The sequence below is a fragment of the Chaetodon auriga genome, chromosome 6 (genome assembly GCF_051107435.1).
Source record: "Chaetodon auriga isolate fChaAug3 chromosome 6, fChaAug3.hap1, whole genome shotgun sequence".
NCBI classification, from domain to species: Eukaryota; Metazoa; Chordata; class Actinopteri; order Chaetodontiformes; family Chaetodontidae; genus Chaetodon; species Chaetodon auriga.
Window position 1 is genome coordinate 7,959,088 of NC_135079.1, and position 16,234 is coordinate 7,975,321.

At 43.8% G+C, this 16,234-nt stretch overlaps 1 protein-coding gene across 1 annotated transcript in view; it reads left to right on the forward strand.

The window, feature by feature from the left end:
* Positions 1-10,957, forward strand: part of nell2a (neural EGFL like 2a) — a 79,839-nt gene extending 68,882 nt beyond the window's left edge. Inside the window, exons 17-20 of the mRNA XM_076733621.1 lie at positions 976-1,169; positions 4,898-5,074; positions 8,163-8,387; positions 10,157-10,957. Coding sequence (XP_076589736.1) covers positions 976-1,169; positions 4,898-5,074; positions 8,163-8,387; positions 10,157-10,198 — 638 coding nt within the window. The 3' untranslated portion in view covers positions 10,199-10,957. The remainder of the gene's footprint in view (positions 1-975; positions 1,170-4,897; positions 5,075-8,162; positions 8,388-10,156) is intronic.
* Positions 10,958-16,234: the final 5,277 nt, after the last annotated feature.

Below are 16,234 nucleotides of genomic sequence, written 5' to 3' on the forward strand. Positions count from 1 at the left end.
ATACTGTACATCTTTCTTTGTTTTTCTTTTGCCTCAGATTTTAGAGTATCATTCACTCAAATGAGGTTTCGATGTTGGTTTGTAGCTTTTAGCATCTAATAGCTCCAGAAAAATTAAAAACCCAGAAAATCTCCATCGAATGGCTCCTGATTTCACATCTCAGTCCCATCACAGATGTAAAGGTCTTCTCTTTGATTTCTAGCTTCAGAGTTTAGCGGTTCAAGGCACAGGAGGAAGCGGTGAAACAGTGCCTTTTAATGAATGTATATGAGTCACCTGCATCTGAAACTGACTCAACTTTTGTTTTGTAAGATGTTTTGTTACGCTTGTGTAAGTAGTGGTGTGATTGGGTAGGCATGTCATTATCAGTGTGCTTTCCTCCAAAAAAATAACGTCAGTTTGCTTTTTGCAGCATGTTCATTTCTGGAACATTCTCTCTGATACCGCCTGTCAGGAGAAGTGTCAGCTGTCAAAATAGAAACCCTCAATCTACAGTAACATCGAAGCATCGCCTGTAACAATAGTGCTAGCGCTGCTCCACTCGTTGACCCCATCTTGGCTGTCAGTTTGAGTCGGGAGAGGAGGGAAAAAAGCACATTAAAGGCACTCTCCAAAAAAAAAAAAGAACCTGTCTGGGTTTCACAAAGCAAAGTTATAATTTGACCGAAAGTAGGTTTCTGGGTTACATTACAGTTGTGTACTGCATGTTTCCCCCAAGATCTGAAAAATGCTACATTTTACAGCTGCATTTGAAGCTCTCACGCTGACGTGTGGAGCAGCGTGCAGGTGCAGAGAGCGGCGCACGCCTTGGTCAAGAAGACAAAGATGTGGTTTACCTTCTCGGCGTGTTACTGTAGCAAACATTATGAGGCTTGTAATCTAAAAAAAAAATCCCCATTTCCACAAGCTGTGCATGAACCGTGTTACCTGCACTGAGCAGATGCATGATGTCACCTCTTTTCGTGCTCCTCGCAGATATTAATGAATGCAAGACGGGGAGGAACACCTGTGCCAACGACACAGTGTGCTTCAACCTGGAGGGGGGCTACGACTGCCGCTGCCCCCACGGCCACAACTGCACCGGGGACTGTATCCATGACAACAAGGTCAAGCACAGTGGGCAGATCTGGGTGCTGGACAGCGATAGGTGCTCGGTGTGCTCCTGTCAGGTAAGAAACAGAAGATGGACGCAGAGACGAAGAGAGGAGGGAAGAGCCGAAGCTGAGGGAGATAGATGGGATGAAACAGACAGAGGCAGACAAGTGTTAGGATGGATATGATAAAACAAAGATAGAGAGGCTGATAGAAACACAGGAAATGCACCCGGTGCCATAAATAGTTGAACAGTGACGTTCCCTCGGTTACTGCATCCGACTGACCTGTGATTGCATTCGGTGTTCGCTGTTTACCCACTCTCCACTATCCAAGTGTCTAGACAAAGAATAACAAAGCGACGGAAAACCTGTTCTCCCCTATGAATGATGCCGTCCCCCACCGGGCCAATCAGCAACAAATGTCACCTTGTTTTGTCCTGTACCCAAACCGCTCCCCTTGAACCAATCAGTAACATTTGCAAATATACTGACGCACAGGGGTGCACCGGCTGATGTGTTGAAAATTAGGCATGACATGTAATGATGGACGAAGGGCTGATTTCATGGCACCTTTGGGATGATAGTGTTGTGACCCGGTGACATCGACATTCATGACGCCAAAGTTCAGTTGATTTGAATGAAATCGCCACAATCAGCTGATTCACTCGCTGCAGTGAAGTAAACTGTTAAAGTTCAATGTTGAGTCCAAAGTCCAAAATGTCTTAAACAAAATGTTCATGAAAATTCAGGGAAATTGTGACACACAACACACACAGATAGAAAGAAGGATGAAATACTTAAAAAAGGTCAAAACAAAACAAAACAAAACAAAACAAAACAACTACAAAAAACTATACCACTAATAATAATAATGGGAAAAATGTGAAAATGCAAATGTGTACAAAAGTGCGTGTTCCAAATGGTAAATAAAATAAAGAGTAAAGATAAAAATGCACAATATAGTAAAAATAATAATAAATAATGCCTATAATAGTAACACAAATTAAGAGAGTGTTATTCAGTGTCGGCTGGAAATGCGAATAAGCAACCGTTAGCTAAAAGTTTGCCATGTGAACTTTAATAAGCTGATAATTTAACTGTTTTCAGTTTGTGTCCGCTGCTCCGAAATATCCCAAAAGTAAGTCACTGCAGGATTAAGTTAAAGAGTAAAAAATGAATAAAGTGTTTGTCGCACACCAAAAACTAAAAGTTGTCTTTGTTCAAACCTTTTCTACAATGCCTTGTTAGACTTGACTTGTACTCTTTGTAGTTCATGAGCCACCCAGCTGACTACTGCGCTAACTAGCAATGTAGCTGGCGAGCTAGCTTCTGGGACCGTCTGTAATTGTGATGAAACAGTAAATAATTTCCCTTTGCCACGGTCGGATGTGACGGGCCTTTAAAATCCACTGATGTGACAGTGGTTTGCTCGATTTCTACAAGATGAATCAAAACCGAAATGAAAATCTCTACCCTTTAAAATAAATGTTTGGGACACTGGGTCGACATGGAAAGAGGCAAAAAGTGAGTGCAACTGGAAACGCTGGCACAAGAAACCTTGATGTGACAGTGCTGTTGACAATGACAGCGATGCCTTTGTCATGCGCAATTTAATTAAAGTGCGTGAGCTATATTGTATGTGGTGATTTTTAAAGGTCTGTCAGACTGACTCAAGCCTTTCACGTCGTTGTTTTGATCGATTTCTGACACCAGAGTGACAAGACGTCTGGCGACAGTGGATCCAGAAAACTCATTCCATCATCCTAAACACACTTTTTTCTCCATGATTATCAGGTCACGGTCCAGTCATACTTTGCCTTTCAGCATCTCACTCAACCTAATGCCAAGTGTCTGGCAGTAGTGGAAGGTGATTATAGTGGATTAGTGTCGGTAGTGAATGATCAAGCTGCAAATTATTCATTTGATTACAAAGGACCAGGGCAGAAATGGCTCCCTAATTAAATGAGTCATATTAATTGATTTGAGAGATTGAGGAGCTGCCTGTCAAAATTAGTTGTATTGAACGGTTGAGGGAGCAAAAGGAGTAAACATGTTATTGTTTTGGAGGTGGGCGGACACAGCTGGATATTAGATGGAGAGCTGATGGGGGGGAACCAAGGTCAAACACCACAGAAAAGACACAGAGTGGGATGCATCCAGACCGAGGTCATGCAACATGCGAGTGGTTTATTGTTCAGATCTGCCTGGAGCGCCAGATAGGTGGAGTTAACCACATCAGTGCATCTGTCAGAGGGGTCGCTAATTTCTAAAACATTTCAAAAATTAAAACACTGCTATTTAAGTGGAAGGTGGAAAAATCCATTTATAGAAACTCTAGATATTGCTGCAGTTTCTGGGCATTGAAGTGGTCCAGAATCCAAAATGAGGCGATAAAGGGAAACTACTTAAATTTGGGCAGCGTCGAACCTGCAGGTTTCTGTGTCAGTTTTTATTTGTCATGCACCGTGTAAATGTTCCTTCTCATAAAGACTAATTTCATCTATAATCTATCTACTCTGTGTATTTATATATAATCAGGAAAGCCTCGTTAAGATTAAAAATCTCATTTTACAAAGTGTCCCGGCTAAAATAGCCAGTGAAAACTGTGACAGACTAAAAATATAAAAACAGAAGATAACTCAAAGTGGGTTACAGGATCAGAATTAATCAATTAACTAATGAGATCGTCATCGTGGCTAAAAGTGCCAATAAGAATCATACGATTAGGGGCACCTTGGTGAATGTAACGTCCCTGCCTCGCGTCCGACCTTCTCCCTCATTTACTGTCATCTCCCCGCTGACAGTCATCTAATAAAGGCATAAAAATGCACCCAGCATCGTAAGATTGCAGCTGAAACAACCTGAAGTGGCCCCTTCATCCTGTTAAGTCACTGTTGATTCTTTGCTAAATATGAGAACTTTCTAGTGGTTTATACACATCCTTTGTCCTTTTTAGACATTTGGTCAGTGCAAGCTAAACAAGGCAGAGCTCTAAACATCGAAGAAAATATTTGATGCATGCATACATACTAATAGTTATGGTCATTATGCATCAATGCATCTATTTTCTTTTCCAATCAATAGTTTGATCCATAAACTGTGTTTCTCAGAGCCAAAGTTGACACATTCAGAAGTCTTGTTTAGTCTGACCCAGAGTCCAAAACCCAAAGACATGTGGTTTAATTTCATAAAAAGACGCAAGAACAAAGAAAACCAGCAAATATTCACATTTGAGAAGCTGCAACCGAAGATGTTTTGCCTTAATTTTAAAAGAAATCGATTAATCGAAATAAAACAGTTGTTTCTGCCCAACATTGTGTCTGGAGTAAACATTGCTGCAGCTCTTTCCTTTATGGCTTAGTGGTGGCAGATGTAAGTCGGAGAGAACTGTGTGACAAAGGTAATGAGTTGAATTCAGACCCACAGCAGTTCCCGTATGTGTGGAAGGCAGCTTAAATCACTGTGACAACAAGACAGCCAAGTAGCACTTCTTCAAACACCACAGTGATGAATAAGGAACTCCTGAAGAACCGCTGTGCATCAGTATTCATAAAATACATTTCAATCTGGTGTCTTGCCTACAGTACAAGCTGAAACTGAATAACCATAAAATGCAGCTTCAGAGCAGTTGCTGGGGACAGGCTACGTGGCCTTTATTACAATATTTATTATCACCTGCATGTTTGATGACCCCATCAAACAAATGGCCTTGTCTATGCATGCATGTAAATGCGTGCTCACGCCTGTGTTCAATGTTTAATAGCGCTCATGTGATATAAGTGTTTTCGCTCCCCCCGGCTCAGGCTGGCCAGGTGATGTGCCGCAGGATGGTCTGCGACTGCGACAACCCCAACGCCGACCTGTTCTGCTGCCCCGAGTGCGACCCTCGACTGAGCAGCCAGTGTCTGCACCAGAACGGCCTGCTCACCTACGGCAGCGGGGACACGTGGGTGGAGAACTGCCAGCAGTGCCAGTGCCTGGTGAGCGGGGGCCGCACACACGAACACGCCACACGAAATCTACACCGCAGGAATTTATCCAGCCGGTCACACTGAGAGCTAAAACAACATATGCGTTCATTCCAGTGCCACGGTGCCCACACAAGGCATGTAACAAACACGGCGGTCTCCATAGAAATGCTCATGAATGAGAGAAAGTCAAGGAGAGAAGTTCTGTGGAGAAAGAGAGGGGGGTGATTAAGAGGTGAATAGGAAGGTTGCAGCGAGGAGAGAATGAAGATTGCTTTTCATCTGGTGGCAGAAGAAAGGGAGCGAGTGATTAGTGAAATTTTAAAGGATTCAAAGGACCCTCTGCACTGTTGTCTGCTGTGATGGAGTTATGCATTTCACTGAAGGATACTTCCAAGGTTGAGAGAACAGGAGAAAACGTGTGTGTGTGCTCTGAGAGTGGGAGGGTGTAACGCCGTGTGTCGTCTTTGTGAGCTTTGAGAGCGCGCCCTCGTGTTGATTGATGAGTATTTCTGGCTTGTGTGTTTTTGCGGTGTGTCCTGGCTTGTGTGTTTTTGCGGTGTGTCCTCTGCGTGCAGTCCTGTTTGTCATGCAAGACAAAATAAACACTGTGTTCACCGCACGAGTCAGTCAGACGTATGCATTATTTCTGCGCGTGCCGACCTTTTGCACGACGCTGCCGTTCAAACAACAGGGAAGCTTTTCATAAGCGTCTCCCAATAAAGCTGACAAAAACAATAAATCCGACCCGCGATGCCCCTCTCACCACATACGCATATGCATATTAAATGCAAATGTCATGCTTTACATTCAACCCCACCGTCTTGTCTCACCCACATTCAGCTGTGCCGCACACCCACACCAGTGTCACTCCTTCTGTTCAGCGGCTCACAAATCATCTTCACTGTGGATCTCAGAAAAGCACTTTACAACTCCTTCTCTTTTGTCCCTTCTTGTTGTTGCTTTAAAAGATCGGACTTGCTGCTAATGTAAGTTGGCTCCGGCCTGACAGATTTATGGTCTGAGCAGCAAAAGCAATGTCATTTCCTCCCTCCCCTCCTCGCTGTTGTAATGCTGTCCTGATGCCCGGACCTGAGGGCTGCTTTTTGGATTTCTTACAGCGAGCCATTATAGAAGAGCTTAAAAATCACCGCTCAGCTGAGAGGCAGCGGGGAAGCACAGTCGGCTGAAAATGGGTTCGCTTGGCTTCACTCTGGCTGAGGCTGTGCTCACTGTCGGCGCTTATATATGTTGACACAAACAGACACAAACACGTTTGAGAGTGCAGGCACGCCGGCCGCGGCACCAGAGCACACGTACGGTATACAAACACGAGTGTGTACAGAGCAGAAACGTGTAAACACACATGTACTCATGTTTGAGAATGCAGGCACACCTGTCACCACAGCTGCACATGCATCCATACATCCACACACACACGCATGAAACACACTCAATTAAAGATGCACAGCGACATACACGCAAAGCAAAGGACCACCAGCCGCACAGTATAAAGAGCAGCACTTGAAAGGGCGAGAGAGAAAGCTGGTGTGCGATAGCGTACAGGGGCTCCAGTAGCGTGACAGGGACGTGAAATGAACCTTGAATGCTGCTACACTTAGCAGAGCCATGGCTGTCCAGGCTCAGCAGGAGCCTTAAAATACAGTGACAGCAGGCAGATGGGCAAAACATTCTCCCAAGACCAAGATGTGAATCCGTCTCCCGCTACCCGTGCAATCATTTGAAATCAAACGCGTGGCCTTTGCAGAATGTGCACACGTGGGCCGCTCGTCATTTGCTATCTTGTTAAATCGGCAGAAGATCAAAGCAGCGTGGTTTGCCATAGCCATAGGTTGTACTTTAGGTCGAGGTACACGGAAGAAAGAGTGCGATTGCTGCAGGCTAATTCCCAGGCAAAGATAAATGTCACTAGTTTTAATCTCCCGGAGGCATTTTGTAACGTGCAGTCAATCCTTACATCCAGCCGTGTAAAAACAAAGAGGTTAAATTACAGGGAGATGCCGTGAACGCCGCACGCCAGATTTGAATAATAACCTTCTGAAATATCACAAAGAAATGAAAAGAGCGGCTTCAGTTTTAGCCTGATAAAGTTTGCACGCCACACTGCTCTGTGTGAAAGGCAAAGAAAAGCTGATTGTATGGCAAATCTCTCTCTCCTTTGTGATCATAGGCCACATCTGCATAAACAGACAAAGATGACAGTGGCCCTCATCGCAGCGTGGGACGGATACCTGAGGCCACGTTCAATCCCTCCCTCTGGCTATGAGCAAAGAGTGCCACTCGGGGGGGGATTTCCCACTTCAAATGTTTACACACTACATGGAGGCATGGAGTGGGCATTAGCACCGCGTGAGCCTGTGCTTTACAGCCAGCCTAATTTACTACAACGTTTCTAAAATGCTGAGCCAGACGATTTTCAGCGATATTAAATATCCCCAGTGGGACACTTGCATCGAGCCTCGTGTTACTTTATGTGTGTGTACGCCTTTTGTGTCTCCTTGCGCGTTAAACATATACAGTCTGGGCTCATATTTCATTTCCCGAGTGGTCGTGGAGCAGAAACGCTCAGGGATGACAGCGTAAGCAGAAGTGGGTCAGGCCAGAATGATATAGCACGCAGTAGGTGGGACGTGTGGCGTTGGCCAAAATACAGTATATATGACCTGTTTCCTCAGGCCAGCAGACGATGGCAGCAGGAGGAATCCAATAAAGCTCTTGGTGCTGGAAGTTTGCTGTGAGATTAATATATGAACAACAATGAGAGAGGGGGACTAGAACAAGTCAATTAAAAAGCTGGAGCGTTTACCTCTACAGTATGAGAAAAGATGCTGACTGTGTTGGAAGATTGCTCTGCTCATCTATATTTTCTTGGTACCTTAACAACTTTTTTTTTTCATCAAGAGGCGACGCTCCCTCTGGCATGCAAATACACAGCGTCAGGAGAAATGTGTGTATTTGCATGAATAACTTGTTTGGGCCTGAAAAATCCAAGAGTGCATTTGCAGAGATTATTCTGAACTCGCTCTCCCCCTTTCTCCTCTTTCTATCAATCTCAAATTGTCTCTGTTCGCCTCCGCAGCAGGGGCAGGTGGACTGCTGGCCTCTGCCGTGCCCGCCCGTGGACTGCGAATTTACCGTGGTGCCTGAGGGCGAGTGCTGTCCCCGCTGTGTCACCGACCCCTGCCAGGCCGACACCATCCGCAACGACATCACCAAGACGTGCACGGACGAGCACAGCATCTCACGCTTCAGCGGCTCCTCCTGGATTAAACATGGCACCGAGTGCACCCTGTGCCAGTGCAAGGTAAGGCGCCAGCCCCGCTGGCAGCCTCGAGACGGCAAATTACAGTTCGACTAGTTCAGCGGCGGACAGGGCACCAAGGAAAACAGTTTGATTGAGAATTCTTTGTGCCAGAATGAGAAGTCCTGTAGGCTGTGGTCCAGAGTTTGCATTGTGGAAGCAGTTTGTGCATCTTTAACACCTCGTGGCTGTATTTATCACACGTGGTGGTAAATATGTCGGTAGGTGTCGATGCAGCTGCTTTTGCACATAGAAAAGACAGAGTTCTGATGATATTCATGCTAAGAATCTGACAGCTGCTGCATGTTTTTGTTCAAAAGCACAATAAAGAGCAGAGAGTATAACAAATAAGATATGAAGCTCCTTTTGACAACTTGGCTTTCAGATGTCTGCGTTTGATACCATCATTGATCGCCGTGTCCAATTTAAATTTATTAGAAAGAAAATGGATATTTTATTACTTCCTCTTTAAAGCAGGACGTCAACATTATGGGAAGAGTGCAAACTCATCAAGAAGACTGATACGGCTCACACATCTGTCTGCTAAATATGAGCAGCCAGTTAGCTTAGCTTAGCATAAAGACCGGAAACGGTAAAACAGCTAGCCTAGTTCTGTGCACAGGTGACAAAATATACCTGCCAACACCTCAACAGCTTGCTAATTAACACTTTCTCTCTCTTATTATGTCGATACAAAAACTGAAATGTGAGAGTTTGCAAGGTTTTTGTGCAAAACTATTTCTTAACTGGGGCTAACAACTTCCTAGAGCTCTGTTTGCCTGTTTTTATACTAAGCTACCCAGCAGCTGGTTAATGGACACACATGACATTGATACCAATCTTCTCATCTACCAACAAGAAAGCAGCCTCTCTGGAAGTGCTGAACTATTCCTCTCATAAAGATGAGCAGAAACTCACGCTGAGAAAACATCTGTCCGGCCCTCGTCTCCGGGCCTCTGCCTCAGCTACAGCAGGGAGTCGCAGTCTGCTCTCTCCTCTGCATTGTGTTCAACAAGCTGAACTGTCTGCACACGCAGTACTTCCAACATATAGAGCCTCAGATATTCTGTGAAGGAAACTGAGAGAAAGTCGCATAATTGGTTCTAGTAAATCAGGTGGAGAAAGCTGCTCTCCACAAGATTTTGCTTTAAGTGTTGTGGCACCGAACAATCACAGAGGAAGAAAACCATGCAGAGGAATATCCTCTTCATTACCAATTGTGTGCATAAATTGTTTGCCTCAGCTTTAGGACTAATCCACCAAGACTGACTCCCTTTGAGTTTCTAGGATGGAATATTTTCTCTCAGCTCGCCTGTCGGGAAATGATAGCAGCCGTTCTCATTGGACATAAACGTAAATGAAGTCGTCATGCGATCTTTTAAAAAGAAAAGATTTAGATTGAATTCAAATGCATGAACATGGTTTTAATCTGTCTGAACAGAGCTGCTTTCTCTTCCGTCGGTTTTGGTCAGTTTGGTGATGCTGCACATTGCAAACCTTTAGCCATTCGGGGAATTTACAAGTCGCCCAAGTTTACAGCGAAATGAGACCATTCGCATTTGTATTCTCCGTAGAGCGTCGCCCTCTTGGATCACTTGGTGCCAAAATGACACCCAGAGGAATTCTAAATGCCAAACTGAGTCTGTATGCCGCAGCACCGCCGCCACCTGAAAATATTATCTGCTGAGCTTCAAAAGGAGTTTGCTCGAGGTTTAAGCGTGACGATAATCCACTCATGTGTCTCTTCGTCTTCTCTTTCCTCTCATTTCCAGAACGGACACATCTGTTGCTCAGTGGACCCCATGTGCCTTTAGTCCTGGCAGATCTGAAGGCACCTGTACAGTGTTCTCCATGTAAAAAATAAAAAAAGTAACACCACCCCTTTGTCTCCTCACTGTCCACCTCACAGGCGTGGGTCAAATAGTGTTTGCATCGTGTGGGATCTGTTTCAGCCTGCTGAACCAGGTGAGCGGGGGCTACTAGTCAGGACAGTTCATACAATGTCACATTGTCAAACAGACAAATTTAACCTTCAGGTACTGATTTCTAGCTCTTATTGTATGTTCTACCTGGTAACCCACACCCACCTGGCACCTCACGCACGTTAAGCATCGAGAGGGTTTCGCAAACACTCCGTGACCCGCGTCTGCCTCCTCAGCTCCTCTTTATACCAAATGCAAACCTATGTCATACCAAACAGATGATGGACTACAGTTCCCTCGAACCCACTCTCTCTGTTCTGCCTCACCACTTAGCGTGAACCTTTAAGGATCACCGTCCCCCACTCCGAACCATCGCTACATGAATCTGTAAGATATTACTATTACTGGCATGACTGTGCTTGATGTCCAAACATTTTTGCTGATTTCTAAATTCTCAGTGATGATGATGATGATGATGATACCTTAGATAGAGTAAAGGCAGTTAGCGTAAGGTTCCGTTGCCACATTTATGAGTCGTCTATATTATGTGGTGCTTTGTAGCATTTTGTTCCATTTCTCTTTTTTGTAATTTTTTCTTTCCCGGCTTGTTATTGTGTAATAGTGAAATAAAGTATTTCCATTTACATTTAATCCCCGTCTTTGGCTTTATTGTTTGAATGCTACCCTGAAGTGCCAGTTTATTAGGGACACCTCGCTTAATCTAATGCACTGTAAAGCAGCGGGCCCGTTATAAATCCTTCATGAAGGTTATGATGTTCATTTGTTGGTGAAGCCGTTTTAGAGGAGTGCTGATTCAGCTTTTGTGGTGCTGTTGATTTGTGTTTCTATTATTTTGTCCAACACCTCTCTGTGTAATGCAATATGGCTCAGCAGCACCACAAAATACACCTAAAATGATGGCAAAGTTGAATCAGCACCTCTCTTAAACAGCTTCAACAACAACTGAGCATCATGGCCGTCATGACGGTGGGGTTTATTGCAATAAGCGCTCATTTAATTTAGTACTTGTAGTTGTGAATATTTGGTCCAGTGTCAAGTTTTTAATCAGATTTCTAAAGCACTTTCTCATGTATCTGCTAGAAAGGGTTTGTAAATAATGGCTTTATTAAAGGATAGTACTTAATTTACAAACACTTTTTATTCAGAACAAATGTGTTAACAATCAACAAAGCCATTGGGTACAACTTATAAACCGTTTATAAAGGGTTGCCTTATTAGAACGGGGTGCTGGGATTACTTTTGCTCAGGAACTATATTAAAGGTCCAATATTCTGGAGAAGGATAGTTGAGTCTCATTCCCTGGTTGCCAAATTCTGACGAAGCGTGATATTGAGGGTTTGATTGATTCTGTAAATTGAATAAGAAAACTCAGATTTCTGTGTTTCATAGATCCAATACTAATAGCGTCGTGCCATGATTTGGATTTTAATTAAGGCCCCTTGTGTAGTATGTACTTCAACATCTACATATTTGGATGCAGAGCAATGACTGTCCCTGTTGTAGCAGACAGATTCCTCTCCTCCCTACTTTGTTCTCTGCCTCTGGAGATAGGACTAATACTTGTATCGCAGAAGAGCACTTAAAGCCCCTAATATAATTATCTATCAGTTCACAGCCACGGACAAATGAGTTCAGCCTGGAGATGGCTTTATTTCCCCGTGGAGCAGTCTCTCTCCTACCAACTGATTCCCAGACTCTACCTCGCAGCTGCTTACATTAACAAACACACAACGTAATGGGGCCCATTTATATTCCAACACACTCGCCGCTCACTTGAGCTTTTTCTGCTCCTCGCTCCCTCCAAAAACTTTTTACCTCAGGTTATCCGGACTCCAAACTCATCCCTGAGTTGAATGATAGGGCAGGGGACACGGGCAGTGGACGGTGGGCAGTTCGCAGTGGCTGCTCGTAGGTTGGCAAGGGCACCATCTGGCCTGCTTTGGTCCAGTGGCTTCTAGCTGGTGGTGGCATAGAGCCAGTGGGCACCTGAGTAGTGGTGGCACAGCAGGGCAGACTGGTCCTCCAGCTGGCTCCTAAATGTTCAATTTTCCATGGCAGTGCTGAACCCTCTGCAACAGATGCCTGGACCCACAGGGAGTCCACTTCACTGCCTGTCCTATATTCACCGTTAATGACCGCACATATCATTGTGACTGTGGCTGGTGAAGCAAGGCAACAGAAAAAAGTCAGTTTTACTTGCGAGCAGAGTTTAAACTGATAAAAACGTGCTAGTGTGCAGTATTCCTGCAGTATTCTCAGTGATCTTGCGTTCTTCAAATGGCTCCAATTTGTCTGCAAAATTCACTGCACTGTTAAAGAGACCTCTGTGGAGAAACATTTTTTTTTTCTGTCAAAGAGAAAACAGGAGCATGCGTTGCTCAAAGTCTACGCAGTATTGGAAAAATACAGGCACAAGTGTAGTGTAAAGCGTTTACTAGATGCTTACATCATATCTCTGCAGTGTAAACTCTGCTTTCTGTTTGTCAGCTTCCAGAAATATTTAGGATTGACTGAGTGCACAAACATATAGAGCCTGAGCCAAAACAAGAAGAAAGTCACTTTGACTTGCCATATTTGTATGAAAGCAAACACAGACAAGTACAAATGCTCTGCAGTCCCACGCTGCCTATGGATTTGTTTCCCAGATTTAACTGTGGCTGCAGCTGAAGCTGAAATAATCAGGATGGCCACCACTCATCAAGAACTGATCCACTCTGCTTACATTTCTGTACAAATCTTACTGTTTGCCAAATGTTTTCATTAGTTCTCTCCAAATTTAATACATGACAAATCAAACAGTTCCGCTGCTGTAGCTGTTTCCTGATATCCTGGCTGGAAAGTAGATGGAAGTGATGAACAGGATATGCTTTGCTAGTTACGTGACTGATAAAGCATGTCCTGCATCTTTAGCCAAGCTAACAGCGGGGCTCAGATCTCACTTTAGTCCAGACTAAAATATCACAGCACCTACTGGATGGATTGCCCTTCAGTCACGATTAGACATTCATGGTTCCCAGATGATGAATCCTCCTGACATTGTCCTGCAGCACCTGGAATTAACAACTACTGGATGGTTTGCCATGACATTCTGCACACACATAATAACAACAGCCCGAGCAAGAAAAAATAAGTATAAACATAAAAATGAAACCAAATGTTAGGATGCTAACAGGCTAAACTCAGATGTCAACAACTGGACGGTTAATGTTATATCTCTAGTCTCACAGAGCTGTTAGCATGGCCGCAGAGTGCAGGCAGTCAAGTTTGCTTCTGCAGAAGTGCTTGTCGGATGGTTGAATAGCTCTGGAAACGCCCTCCCCCGACACCTTTGACATCAAAAAGGAGGTTTGTGTCTGATAGATGATATGAAATCTTTCCCCTCTCTATGACGGCCGGCTTTGGAGCTTCCACTGAGGCTGTTTGGAACAACACTTTGGATTTCTGGATGTGGTTGAGTCTTGTTTTGCTTTATATCATAATTGGAGAAAGAGATTATTTTTTTGGTGGATGAATCTGAAGTCGTGAAAAGCCACTGTCAGATTATTTGGATGATGCTTTGAAATAAGAGAAAAAGTTCGCCAAGGAAGACTGACTGTGTGATGCAGATAAAAGCTCCGGCTTTTTATCACTTCAGAGTCCTCCAACAAGTTCTCCAAGGTGAAGAATGAACTTTCATGGTCAAGGAAATGTGTTGAATGCTGGTAAATATCTTATACTGCAGATCCGTTCTTTTTTGTTAGTCCCGCACATGCACTTTTCAAAGATTTAAAAAAAAAAAAAGCTACTTCAAATGCAAGAAATGAATAGTAAATTTCTGTCACTGTGCGTTCAGCTCTTCCCTGCCACAAAGCCCTTCATCAGTCTCAATATTCACCACTCACTTCTTCACTTGATTTGACTAAAGGCCAATTAGAATAAAAATGGATCCTCTTGCCCCCACAGAGGAACAGTAAGGCAGGCGTCATTATCACAAACCCATGTCTGGGGACTCAGTCCTCCAAGTGAGTTGTCGGATGTGTTGAGAGTTTTATCCGAGCCATACGTTCCTCTGTGAGGTATCAGGAACCTACAGAAGGAATTGGTGATGAATTCTGTTTCCCTTGTGGTCACTGGGGACAGAAACCATCTCGGGCTCGTTGAAAGGACAGAGGGGGGAAACCTGCTAGCTGGCTGGGACTGACTGCACCAATAAATTTCACAGGGTCTCCCAGAGTCACGGAGCTGTCAACACAGAGTGATGGGCCATGCCAGGACATGATACACTGATCTAATTGGAGGATGGCTCAAAGACACTAGAGGAGATTCCAGTTGATCTGTAGCTATGACTTGCCTCCTCTGAGGGATTTTTCTGGTTTATATTTAGCTGTAGATACAACACTAGCAGTTCTTTTTTTTTTTTCCTTGTGTCTTTCTGGTTTGGTGCTACAAGATGTGTGGATAGAGCAAATGGTAAATAATGCCAAATGTTTCAAAAACGCCTCCAGAAAGTTCCAAAAAACATGAAAAAAGCAGCTTCTTAAAAATTTGATTAAAAGCAGATTGCAATCGACCATGAATGCTGCAAACACAAATGCAGCTACTGCATCGAGGAAGCAGTCAATACACCAGTAACACAACACAGGCATCGGGTTCCAACACCCACAAACAATTTGGGAACTCTGGTTTTGATGTGTTCTCTCAATTACTGCACGGTCCTCCAAAAATCAATATCTCATTTCTCAGCCCAATGGCAGACTTGGAAGAGGCTTCAGTCAAACAGCTAATGCTCTCTGGCAATGAGATATATTTTTTCCAGACAAACAACAGTAACACCTTAGGTGTTTGTGCAGCTACTTGGTTTTCACACAGGAGCTATTTTTTCATATTTGCTGTTAAAAGCACCTAGCTGATGACCTCATTAGGGAGCATTTACAGCGACTGGGGAGGCAGGGTTCATTGCTGTGGATACATTGCTACTGATGATGGACTGCTGCAGAGATTAAAGCTGTGGCATGACGGTCACAGGTCAGTCTTTGTAACTGCTGCTCCACCAACACTCTTTCACAGCTCTCTCCTCTGTGCATTCCCTTAAATCACTGGGTTTCAACCTTCTGGGCTTAAAAAAAAAAACAAAACTTGGCTATGAGGTGTGAGGACTTTCATTAAACAGTCATTTTCTCTTCTAATCTCAGACTGTTTCAAATGACTAATCGTTAGAGGCCTACAATGGTAAATCTGTCCTTTTTTCACAGGAAAAAAAAAGAGTCTACAGCCATGCTAGCAGCTTTGTGAGGCTCTACATATGCACGGCTGTGCTTTGAGCTAAATGCTAATATCAGCATGCTAACATTCTTAGCTTAGCAGCCTTAGCATATATACTTACCATGTTCGCCATCTTAGTAACTAGCACATTTTTGGCATGCTTAAATTCACTAATTAGCAATTAAATAAAAAAGAACAATCTTTTTAGTAGAAATGAATGGGACTGGATGGGCTTCTGCCACCCAGTATAGAGGGAAATTGGCTGTGATTAAGCGAGCGAACTTGTGATTTAAACCACAAATGTCAGCCTCAAGGTGGCGCTAGAGGAAAAGTCAGGATCACCACAAACATTAGGATTCATCCTTTCAGGGATAAGGATGTCCGTATAAAATTTTATGATGATCCATTTCAAAGTTGTTTAAATATTTCCGTCTGGACCAAAGCGGTCGACCGACTGACAGCGACTTCGCCATCCCTGTTGCGACGCCTCTTGCATGGATAAAAATGAAAGAAAAGGTAAGAAATAACAACATCAACAACAACAACAATAATAAATAATAATCCTCTGTAGCAGAGCACGCTTTTTCTCACTGTTTTGGGAACCATTGCCTTAATCCAATTCTGCCTGCGGTCAGGTCACTTTTCCTTCCTCAGACATTTTCAATC